Below are 12672 nucleotides of genomic sequence, written 5' to 3' on the forward strand. Positions count from 1 at the left end.
TCCAGTTAGATACCACTGCTGTCACCCATAAAGGATCTCCCAACCAAAATATAACTATATCTCCCAATGTATTTAATACTTACGATAAAGTTACTGTTATGTAGCAGTCCAATCTGATGCAGTAACACACTATGAATAAGCCTGACCCGTGACGTTCCCTTTACATTATGGTTTGAATGTATGTCTGTTGCATGGGATAAATGAGCTTTTTGTAGCATTTTACAATGGTGCTAACTGAACACAGCAATGCTTGTGTTGTGTATTGTGCTAAGGATGCTCCATTGTTACTATGGTACTGTACACTTTACAATTATTTGTGGTGCTATTTTTGTATGGAGATGAAAAAAAGTGATGTAATTGTTGCTTTGTTACAATATAACACAGAGTTATAACATTTATGTCCTGTGCATCATTTCAGAATCACAAGCAAACTACCAAAAACATAGTCCACTTCTTCATTCAAGTGACTGGGATAATGCTGCAATATGGAATCGAATGATTGCTTATACCCTTGGCCCGGGGACTAAAGAAGTGGTGAAAATAAAAAGCTGTTTAAAGGGGTTGTCCCTGCTCGCTGCTCTGGCCTGTATGCAGCATCGGAGGTGGTCCGAAGATGAAAGCAGCCAAAGCTGGGAAGTTACTCAATTTGTGTAATTCCCAAACACTTAAAGGGGTACTTCGCTGCTGGACATGGATAGGGGATAACATGTCTGATCACAGTGGTCTGGCCACTGGGGACCCCCGCGATCTCTGCTGTGGCACCTAAGTCATCTGATGTACGGAGCGAACTCTGCAGTGCCGGATGACTGGCGAACACAGCCGCCACGCCCCCTGCATTCATATCCATGGGTGCAGGCATGATGGCTGTGTACTAGCCCCAGACGGCTTCCATGACAGTAACGCTGCAGCGCCGGCCCAGAGATCACACCCCGCGATCAGACATGTTATCGCCTATTCTGTGGATAGGGGATAACATGTATAGGGGCTGAGTACCCCTGTAAATCAGAGTTGTTCAAATGGTTCAGACCCTCAGGATACTCTGAGTATGTAACTCTGAGAGTTACATATACAGTGGGTTTGCCAATAGCGTAACTCCCATTAAAGTCAATGGGAGTTACGCAAATTGCGTAACTACACAAAAAAAGTGATCAAAGTGTCATACGGCCCCATGGACATAAAAATAAAATAGTTATAGGGTAAATTTTAGTTTTTTTCTCGACAAACTGAATAAAATGCCGGTTTTAAAAACTGTGTAAAAACGAAAAGAAAAAAAAGATAAGAAATTCGGGCTTTGTGCAAATGATGTACATTTGTGGTGTTTTTGCTGCATTCTAAAGGGAGGAACAGGTAATATTTGCAGGTAACTTTACGGTGGGCTCTCTAGAGTCAATTCTTCTGGGGACACTAGGCAGACAGTATTCTATAGTTTCATGTGTATGTAGTTAATATTCTGACCAGTTTTACATGTTCTGACATGAACCACAAGTGATAAAAGCAGATCTCCTTCAGTTGAGCTGCCTCAGGGTATGTTCACATGGCGGAATTTCCGCAATTCCGCAGAAATTCCGTTCATCACAGAATTCTGCAGAAATTCAAGCCCCCTTGATTTCAATAGGATTCCGCTGTAGAATTCTGCCATCACACCCCCTTGCATAGACTTGCATTGAGGGGGCGCAGCCATGATGTCATGAGCCTCCAGCGCCGCACCCAACCTTCTAAACGAATGCTGGATGCAGCAGGGAAATCACGGGGGTTCCCAGTGGCGGGACCCCACAATCAGACATCTTATCTCCTATCCTCTGGATAGGGGATAAGATGTCTAGGGGTGGAGTACCCCTTTAAGTATCTAATATACCCACTTCTCTTCAAATAAATAAAGTTAAAATGTTTTATTTTATATTACTTGTTAATGACGACGCTGCAAAATGTTGGCAAGAGTAATTGGCTGCCTGGCACTGGGTGGCTGTGATGACAAAGGTGTCTGTGGTAACACCTGTGGAGATCTCTGACTAGATGAGTGCCAGATACTTGCAGGGTTTATTGGTGATATAGACTGTGAAAATGGGCGGAAAACATTGCTCTGTGAAGATCCAACAACTGATCTGTAGAGAAAGAGGTAAATAAATTCAATATAAAAATGTAAAGAACAAAAAAAAAAATCATCTGGAACTGGAACTGTAGACGCACAGTCTAAATGACATTGACCACCAATATACAGTATTCACAATGACAACACTAAATCGTAATACAAGTAATAACGTGGTATACAATACATTAGATGTTTCATTGGGAGGCTGTCATCAGCCTTGAACCAATAAAAATGCTGGCAGCCCCATACAGATATTGTGGAGGGCAGTCACCCAAACCTGAGGTCTCATTTATGCAGCATGACCATGAAAAATGCTGTTTAATGCCCCGGCCACCAACTTGGGAATGTCCAGGTTCTGACTATTCTTGTTTGGTGCATGGAGCTCTCTGTATTGAGAGGTTTTTCCTCACTCTGCCCTTCAGATAAGATTAACAGATCTAGCATCCAATCAGAAGACATCCAGAGTAGTCAACCATAGCTCAGGGGAGGTGCTGGAAAGCTTTCCATACAGGACTCTCCATGAATCTAATAAGAAGAGCCGCCTCCTGGGCATATCCCAAGCCGTTGGCTAGGGCATTAAAGGGGTACTCCACTGTTAGACATTTTATCCCCTATATTATGTCTAATAGCGTGGGATCCCACTGCTGACCCCCCCCCCCCAACAGCACCTGGAATTCTAAACAAATGCCGAGTTCCTGCGGCAGTGGTCACGACCCCCTCAGGACGTCACATTCATGTCTATGGGAGGGGGCGTGTTGGCCGCTTCCATAGACATGAATGGAGGGGCCGTGATGTCACTTTTTATGTGCCTTAAAGGTGTACTCTGCCCCTAGACATCTTATCGCCTATCCAGAGGATAGGGGATAAGATGTCTGATCGCAGGGGTCCCACCACTGGGACGCCCACGATCTCCCTGCAGCACCCCGCGTTCGTTTAGAACGCCATCTGCGGCACTGGAAGCTTGTGACTTTACAGCCACACCCCCTTGTGATGTCACGCCATGCCCCCTCAATGCAAGTCTATGGGAGGGGGTGTGGTGGCTGTCACTAGGGGGCGTGGCTGTGACGTCACAGACCTCCGGCGCTGCACTGCTAGTCATCCAGCACGGAGCAAAGTTTGCTTTGTGCATCAGATATCTGGGGTGCCGCAGCAGAGATCGCAGGCAGCGACGGGACCCCAGCGATCAGACATCTTATACCCTATCCTATAGATAGGGGATAAGATGTCTAGGGGCTACCCGGAGTACCCCTTTAAACTCTATGATGGACATTTATCATTATGTGTCTTTTGAAAGTGTGTTCTGAAGCTTTTTTTTTTTTTTTTTTTTGGGTTTTGCTTTCCTGGGACCTATTTATCATGTTCACGGGTTCAAACAAAATTCTATATTTTTCACATATTACAAAATACTGAAACTGCCTAACATGCAATGCATTTAAAAAGTTTTTTGTTTTTTTTTCACATTTTGTTATGGTGCGGAAAAAAAAAACATGATGGAGAAAAATAGTTTTTCTCCATCATTCTGCACTCAATACCCCATAATGAAAACATTGCAAATTCTTGCAAAATTTGTAAAAAAGGGATAACTAAAGTTTTACATGACAAAAGTACTCATACCCTTAACATTTTGCTCTGGAGGCCTCTTTGTTCTCTTGATCATCTCTGAGATGTTTCTACACCTTGATTGGAGTCAGCTGTGGTAAATTCAGGGGATTGGACAGGATTTGGGAAGACACAGCCCTGTCTATATAAGGTCCCACAGCTGACAAAGCACACCAGAGCAAAAACCAAGTCATGAAGGGGAAACAACTGCCTGCAGCGCTCAGGGACAGGACTGTGTGGAGGCAAAGATCTGGAGAATGGTACAAAATGGGCTGCATAATTCTTAAATGAAAAAAGGATTTAATAACTAGGACTCTTCCTAGAGTTTGCCGCCCCACCAAACTAAGTCATTGGGGGGAAAGGGCCTTAGTAAGAGAGATGACCACAGAACCAAATGGTCACTATGGCTGAGCTCCAAAGATTCTGTGTGCAGATGGGAGAAACTTTCACAAAGGCAACAATCACTGCAGTACTCCACAAATCTGGGCCTTATGGCAGAGTGACTAGAAAGAAGCCTCTCCTCAGTAAAAATCACATGAAAAGCCACCTGGAGTTTCCCAAAAAAAAATAAAAAAATCACCTAAAGGACTCTCAGACTGTGAGATACAAGTGGGCGGACATGAGGGGGGGGGGGGGGCCTGAGGGTCAGGTCCGCATCATGACCGGGAGATGTCCTCTGCTATCAGCAGCTGACATCTGCCAGTAATGACGAACATGTTTGGTTTAACTGGTTAAATACTGTGAGCTATACTGATCACAGCATTTAAACATTAAATGCTGCTATTTCCTGGTGTCTAGTGGTCCCGGGGGGGGGGGGGGCTATGGGTTGCTAGAGAAGCCTGAGGCCTTTTGTCCTCGGCATCTTCCCTGGCTTTGTGATTGCTAAAAGGGGTGCTCCGCCCCTAGACATCTTATCCCCTAAGATGTCTGTTCGCGGGGGTCCCACCACAATCTGTCCTGCAGCACCCACTTGTCATTAGCTGCACGGAGCGAAGATTGCTCTGTGTCTGATGACTCACGATACAGAGGCCCGAGTATCGTGATGTCACACATATTTGGTATCACCGCGTGCATAATTGTCCGAAGTATTAAATTATTAAGTTTCTGATTCTGCGCAGCAAACGGCGTAAACACTAAAAAAAAATCCAAACGCCAAAATTGCTGATTTTTTGGTTACATTAAATCTCAAAAAGAACATTATAAAAAGTGATCATAAAGCCAGAACTACACAAAACTAGTACCGTTAAAAACAGCTCATGGTACAAAAAACAAACCCTAACACATCTCCATAGGTGGAAAATTAAAAAAAAGTCATAGGGGTGAGAACATAAAGAATAAAGATTGCATGTCAGATTTACCATATTTTGAACTACACAAAAAATGTTGCCCTACAAAATTGTGCAATTCCATATTTTTTCAATTTTGCCTTACTTATAATGTTTTTCTGGCTTTGTAATACATTGTATGATAAAAAAAAAAATCTAACAGTGGAAAGTACAACTCGTCACGCAGAAAATAAGCCCTAATATTACTTTATCAGTCGAAAAATAAAAAAGTAATGGGTCTTAGAAGGTAAGGAGGAAAAAACGTGAGCCAGAAAAAAAAAAAATAGCTGGGTCATGAAGGGGTTAAAGTTTTTTGCCTCATTGCTAAGCATCATGTCTGGAGGAAACCAGCAATTGCTCATCACCCTGGTCTGGGCCTCAGACTGGGCCTAAGGATCACCTTTTAACAAGACAGTGACTCTCAACACACAGCCGAGACAACACAGGATTGGACAACTCTATAAATGTCCTTAAATGGCCCGGCCAGAGCCCTGACTTGAACCTAGTCGAATATCTTTGAAGAGATCTAAAAATGGCTTCCACAGATGGTCCTCATCCAAGCTGACAGAGCTTGAGAGGATCTGCAGAGAAGAATGATAGAAAATCCCCAAATTCGGGTATGCAAACCTTGTGGCATCAACCCCAAGAAGACTGGAGGCTGAAATTCTTATGTCCTAATGAAATTCGAGTTTTTTTCTTTTTAATAAATTAGCAAAAATTGTCTACAATTCTGTTTTCACCTTATTATTATGGGGTATTGAGTGCAGAATGATGGGAACATTTTTTTATTTAGTTGCTTTTAGCACAAGACCAAAACATAACTAAATGTAAAAAGAGTAAAGGGTTCTGAAACCTTTCCAAATGCATTGTATCATTATTTTAATTCACCACACTAAATCTCAAGATCAGATCTAAGACATTCTATAGAACCTTTCTGAAACTAATTTACCGAAAAAAAATCGCATTACTATGGCAAGACCAAAATGCTGCCAAGCAACTTTTCCCTTCCTAAACTGATGACAAATCCAACTTTGAGCTTAAAGGGGAACTCTTTGTGAAAAACAAATTCTTTTAACCCTTGGGGAAGGAGCACATTATAACCCTAAGGACGGGAGTATTTTTTGCACCACTGTCACTTTATGTATTAATAACTCTGGGATGCTTTTACTTATAAATTTCATTCAGAGACTGTTTTTTCGTGACATATTCTACTTTATGTTAGTGGTAAATTTACGTCCATACTTGCATCATTTCTTGGTGAAAAAATTCCCAAATTTCAGGAAAAATGAGAAAAATTTGCATTTTTCTAACTTTGAAGCTCTCTGCTTGTAAGGAAAAGGGACATGTCAAATAAATTACATATTGATTCAGATATACAATAGGTCTACTTTATGTTTGCATCATAAAGTTGACATGTTTTTACTTTTTGAAGACATCAGAGGGCTTCAAAGTATAGCAGCAATTTTCCAATTTTTCCTGAAAATTTCTAAATCAGAATTTTTCAGGGACCAGTTAGGTTCAGAAGTGAATTTGAGGGTCTTTATGTTCAGAAGGGAAGGAGCGACCATGGGATTTTGGAGAGAGAATTTTGCTGAAATGGTTTTTGGGGGGCATGTCACATTTAGAAAGCCCCCCATGATGTCACAACAGAAAAAAAAAAAAAAAAAAACACATGGCATACTATTTTGGAAACTACACCCCTCAAAAGGAACGTAACAAGGGGTACAGTGAGCCTTAACATCCCACAGGTGATTGACGAACTTTCGTTAAAGTGGGACGTGAAAATGAAAAATTAGATTTTAGATTAGATAAAATACTGGTGTTACCCCAAACTTTTCAGTTTCACAAGGAGTAATAGGAGAAAATGCCCCCTAAAAGTTGTAACCCCATTTATCTCGAGTAAGGAAATACCTCATATGTGGATGTAAAGTGCTCTGTGGGTGCACTAGAGGGCTCAGAAGGGAAGGAGCGACATTGGGCTTTTGGAGAGCAAATTTTGCTGAAATGGTTTTTGGGGGGCATGTCGCATTTGGGAAGCCCCCATGATGCCAGAACAGTAAAAAATACACATGGCATACTATTTTGGAAACTACACCCCTCAAGGAATGTAACAAGGGGTACAGTGAGCCTTAACACCCCACAGGTGATTGACAAACTTTCGTTAAATTGGGACGTAAAAATTATTTAAAAAAAAAAGGTTTTCAATAAAATGCTGGTGTTACCTCAAATTTTTCATTTTCACAAGGGGTAATAGGAGAAAAAGCCCCCCAAAATTTGTAACCCCATTTCTTCTGAGAATGGAAATACCCCATATGTGGATGTAAAGGGGTCTGCTGGGGAACTACAATGCTCAGAAGAGAAGGAGCTTTTGGAGAGAGAATTTGGTTGGAATAGAAGTCGGGGGCTATGTGCGTTTACAAAGCCCGCCGTGGTGCCAGAACAGTGGACCCCCCCCATGTGACCCCATTTTGGAAACTGCAACCCTCCCAGAATTTAATAAGGGGTGCAGTGAGCATTTACACCCCACTGGCATTTGACAGCTCTTTGGAACAGTGGGCCTTGCAAATGAAAAATTTAATTATGGACCACTGCTCCAAAGATCTGTCAAACCCCTGTGGGGCGTAAATGCTCACTGCACCCCTTATTACATTCCGTGGGGGTGTAGTTTCCAAAATGGGGTCACATGTGGGGGGGGGTCCACTGTTCTGGCACCATGGGGCTTTGTAAAAGCATGTGGCCTTCAATTCCAGCCTAATTCTCTCACCAAAAGCCCAATGGCGCCCCTTCTCTTCTGAGCATTGTAGTTCGCCCGCAGAACACTTTACATCCACATATGGGGTATGTTCTTACTCAGAAGAAATGGGGCTACAAATTTTGGGGGGCTTTTTTCCTATTACCCCTTGTGAAAATGAAATTCTGCTGTAACACCAGCATTTCAGGGGAAAAAAACACATTTTTAATTTTCATGTCCAACTTTAACAAATTTGTCAAAGACCTGTGGGGTGTAAACCCCTTGCTACATTCCGTGAGGGGTGTAGTTTCCAAAATGGGGTCACATGTGTTTTTTTTTTTTTGCGTTTCTGTCAGAACCATCAGCCACCTCTGTGCAAATCACCAATTTAGGCCTCACATGTACATGGCACTCTCTCACTCCTGAGCCATGTAGTTCGTCCGCAGAGCATTTTTCTTCCACATTTGGGGTATTTCCGTACTTTGAAGAAATTGCGTTAGAAATTTTGGGGGTCTTTTTTTCCTTTTACCTCTTGTGAAAATGAAAAGTATGGGGCAACACCAGCATGTTATTGTAAACATTTTTTTTTTTTTACACTAATATGCTGGTGTAGCCCCCCAACTTTACCTTTTCATAAGGGGTAAAAGGAGAAAAAGACCCCCAAAATTTGTAATGCAATTTCTCCTGAGTACGGAAATATCCCATATGTGGCCCTAAACTGTTTCCTTGAAATACGACAGGGCTCCGAAGTGAGAGTGTGCCATGCGCATTTGAGGCCTAGATGAGGAATTTGCAATAGGGGCAAACCCAGATACAAGGATGGGGCTTGTCTCCACCAAAACCCTACAGCAGTGTTTTCCAAACAGGGTGCCTTCAGCTGTTGCAAGACTCACAGCCTGTCCAGCAATACTGGGAGTTGTTGTTTTGCAACAGCTGGAGGCTCCGTTTAGGAAACACTGCCGTATGAGACGTTTTTCATTTTTATTTGGGGAGGGGGGGGGGGGAGAAGTGTAAGGGGTGTATATGTATATGTAGTGTTTACTTTTTATTATGGGGCAGTGTAGTGTTTTTAGGGTACATTTGCATTGGCAGGGGTTCACATTGAGTTTTCCACTTGGAGTTTGAGCTGCAGCTGAAAATTTGCCATAGCTCAAACTTGTAGAAGGAAACCCACTGTTAACCCCCACCCGTGTGAATGTACCCTGTACATTCACATGGGGGGGGGGGGGGGGGGGCAAACCTTCAGCTGTAGCAAAACTTCAACTCCCAGCATGCACTGACAGACCATGCATGCTGGGATTTGTAGTTTTGTAACAGCTGTAGGCACACTGGTGGGGAACCACTGAGTTAGGAAACAGACTCTAGCTCAGTGATTCCAACCCGTGTGCCTCCAGCTGTTGCAAAACTACAACTCCCAGCATGTACGGTCTGTCAGTGCATTCTGGGAGTTGTAGTTTTGCAACAGCTGGAGGCACACGAGTTGGAATCACTGAGTTAGGAAACAGACTCTAGCTCAGTGTTTCCCAACCAGTGTGCCTCCCACTGTTGAAAAACTACAACTCCCAGCATGCACTGACAGCCGAAAGGTATGCTAGGAGTTGTAGTTATGCAACAACTGGGGAAGAACAGTTTGGAGACTGCTAAGTAGTGATCTCCAAACTGTGGCCCTCCAGATGTTGCAAAACTACAACTCCAAGCATGCCCAGACTGTCCAGGCATGCTGGGAGTTGTAGTTTAGCAACATCTGGAGGGCCACAGTTTGGAGCCCACTGTGTAGTGGTCTCCAAACTGTGGTCCTCCAGATAATGCAAAACTAAAATTTTCAGCATGCACTGACTGTCTGGGCATGCTGGGAATTGTAGTTTTGCTAAATCTGGAGGGCTACAGTTTGGAGACCACCATATAGTGGTCTCCAAACTGTGCCACTTCAGATGTTGCAAAACTACAACTCCCAGCATGCCCAGACAGTTAGAGCATGCTGAAAGTTGTAGTTTTGCAACATCTGGAGGACCACAGTTTGGAGACCACTACACAGTGGTCTACAAACTGTGGCCCTCCAGATGTTGCAAAACTACAACTCCCAGCATGCTCAGACAGCCTTTGGCTGTCTGGGCATGTTGGAAGTTGTAGTTTTGCAACTTTTAGAAGGTCACAGTAAAGATCACTGTTACCAGCGATCTTCACTGCAGCCTCCGCCACCGCCGCACTTTGCGGCCGCACTCCTCCTGCCGCCACCACTCTGATGCCGCCACCGCTTATCAGATGCCACCAGCCATGTCCACCTCGCCCTGCCCGGACTTCAATCGGTGGGCAGAGCGGGAAAAATTAACGTTAACCCCCCCCCCCCCCACCCAACTGCCATTGGTCGGTCAGTCCTGATCGACCAATGGCATGGGATAGGAGGAGGTGGCAACCCTGCCATCTCGCTCCTATCCTTTAGAATGGCCGGAGCAGTCTGTGACAGCTCTGATCACTCTTATTTTCCAGGCAAATTGTTTCAGAATCGCTGCAAATCACCGGTCTGAATTGACCAGCGATTTGCAGTGATCGCCGACATGGGGGGGCCTCAGGACCCCCCTAGGCATTTGCACGGGATGCCTGCTGATAGATATCAGCAGTCATCCCAGTCCAATCGGTGTTGAACAGAAATACGGAGGGTGTACAGGTACGCCCTTCGTCCCCAACAGGTTTAATGAACTGGTGAACAGCTACTGTATGCTCCACAGAAAGTTATGTAGTTCTTTTCTGTCTGACCACAGTGCTATCTGCTGACACCTCTGTCCATGTCAGGAACTGTTCAGAGCAGAACAAATTCTCATAGCAAACCTCTCCTGCTCTGTACAGTTCCAGACATGGACAGAGGTGTCAGCAGAGAGCACTGTTGTCAGACAGATAAGAACTCAAGAAAGAAATACATTTTCCTGTGGAACATACAGGTACTGGAAGGATTTCGATTTTTACATAGACGTAATTTACAAATCTGTTTAACTTTCCGGCACAAGTTGATTTGATAAAAAATAGTTTTCCACCGAAGTACCCCTTAAAAGTCAATATCATAGTCTGGTTACTAAGGACACATTGCATAACAACCATACACAGGCTTCTTACTGTGGTTGTCAGGCAGCAAGCATTTTTAGATTACTAAGGTGATATGGCTCTAAAAGTAAATGCAGAAAAAAAGAAAGGAAGCTTGACAGGACTTCTACACATTTCCTTATATTTTACTGCCATGTTAATTATATTTTTATAGAAAAAAAATATTCTAGTAAGACTCATGTTACCGTTCGGGCTAAAGCACTGTAAAATACTAGGAAATACTCTCAACATAGACAGAAAATGTGCAGATAAGAGTTCCATTAGCCAGACCTATGCCAAAAGAATGCCCACTTGGCATTTGTGTGCTAAAAATACTGGTGCTGTAAAACAACTTGTTTTACAATGTTTTTACTATTAAAATCCACCAATTAGAAAACAGTGTAGTCCCAGCAGTAAATTAAAAATACACAAAAACAGGCCTGTCACCAAACACCATAAAATACCAACTGGTAATGAAATATGCCAAGGATAAAGTAAGTTAACGTCAGTACCCTAAATAAAGGACTTGTAAAAATAGGCCACCATAATATGATATTATGGCAGGAAAAACATATCTGTCTTGTTTGTCATTGTATACCCCTTTTCCATGCTATAAGGTCCCCTGAAGATGTCCCCAATGTGATCCCATATCGATGTGGACAGAAACGTGTAGGGAACATGCATTTCTTCCTGGCATAATACCATAATATGGGTGCCTAATTTTTTACAGGTAATTTAATTAAGGTACTGACTTTAGTTACTTTATCCATGGCATATTGTATTACTTATTTTTTTGTACCACTTGGTACGTTATGGTCTTTGGTGACAGGCCTGTTTTTGTGTATTTTTAATCTACTATTGGGACTACACTATTTTTTTTATTTGGTAGATTTATAGTAAAAACATTAAAAGTTCTTAGCTCTATTTTAGTTTTTTTCTGTATATTATTTCCTTGAGATCTAGTTATTTGGCTTGTACGTAGCCCTCATCTAATATACACATTTTTCTTTTGCATTTGTTTGGCAGCTATAATTGACAATTTTTTTTAAACTATCTTAAAAAAAAAGTGTTGACTGCACTTTACACATAAAAAAATGAAGGTAACAATTTTTTTTTACGCTGGCAGCCACAGAAAATGAATGTATAGATACAGCTGCGCCTGGGGCATGCGTTTGGTGTCCCTGTTTAGACTTCTGAACCTAACATACGCCTTCAGTCCTCTGTGAACAGACCCTGAGATATTTGTGCCCACGAAATATCCAGTTAGATGAATTACCTTACGGATCCCCCTTTAGGATTGTTTCTATAGGAACCTGGAAAATAAAAGTTTAAAGATGTTTTGCTTTTGATATTTCCTATTGCAAATCCACCCCGGATTGTAAAGCAAATCAGTGGTGGAATTGTAGCAAAATACATTCTGATTATTATTGCTGTGTATACAGAAGAAAACAATGGGTGTGTAAATGTAAAATCTCATTCATGCAGTGTGCACCGTATTCCACTGAAAATCTACAACTATTCTGTCCTGAGTAAATTTACTCAAAGGGTATGTTCACTTGTAGTGTATATGATGTTGATTATTTGTTGCATTTTTATGCTGTGTTCAATTATTTCTTTATCAATATTCCTCTGGTATAATTTATCACAGCTTAAAATCTGCAACCTGAAATCTAAAGCACAAAATCTGCAGTGTATATGCTATGTGAGAACATACCCTTAGGCTATGCTCAAACTACAGAATGTCCGCATGGAGAATCTCTGTGGGGACATTCCGCAAACTGCGGGCGCTGACAAAAACATGCCGGCGCTAGGACCGCACAGGAATGCACGGTCTCATACATGGCTATGCATTC

General features: G+C 42.5%; 1 protein-coding gene across 5 annotated transcripts in view; it reads right to left on the reverse strand.

Annotated features, from left to right (window-relative positions):
* Positions 1-1872: 1872 nt before the first annotated feature.
* Positions 1873-12672, reverse strand: part of RNF212 (ring finger protein 212) — a 102525-nt gene continuing 91725 nt past the window's right edge. For 4 of the 5 annotated variants that reach the window (XM_056571822.1, XM_056571821.1, XM_056571820.1 and 1 more), the window contains exons 11-12: positions 12096-12132; positions 1873-2102 (exon numbers count right to left, since the gene is read on the reverse strand). In XM_056571822.1, coding sequence (XP_056427797.1) covers positions 1907-2102; positions 12096-12132 — 233 coding nt within the window. In that variant the 3' untranslated portion in view covers positions 1873-1906. The remainder of the gene's footprint in view (positions 2103-12095; positions 12133-12672) is intronic. The other variant, XM_056571819.1, reaches the window with a different exon arrangement.

Source organism: Hyla sarda, chromosome 4 (assembly GCF_029499605.1).
Source record: "Hyla sarda isolate aHylSar1 chromosome 4, aHylSar1.hap1, whole genome shotgun sequence".
Lineage (NCBI taxonomy): Eukaryota > Metazoa > Chordata > Amphibia > Anura > Hylidae > Hyla > Hyla sarda.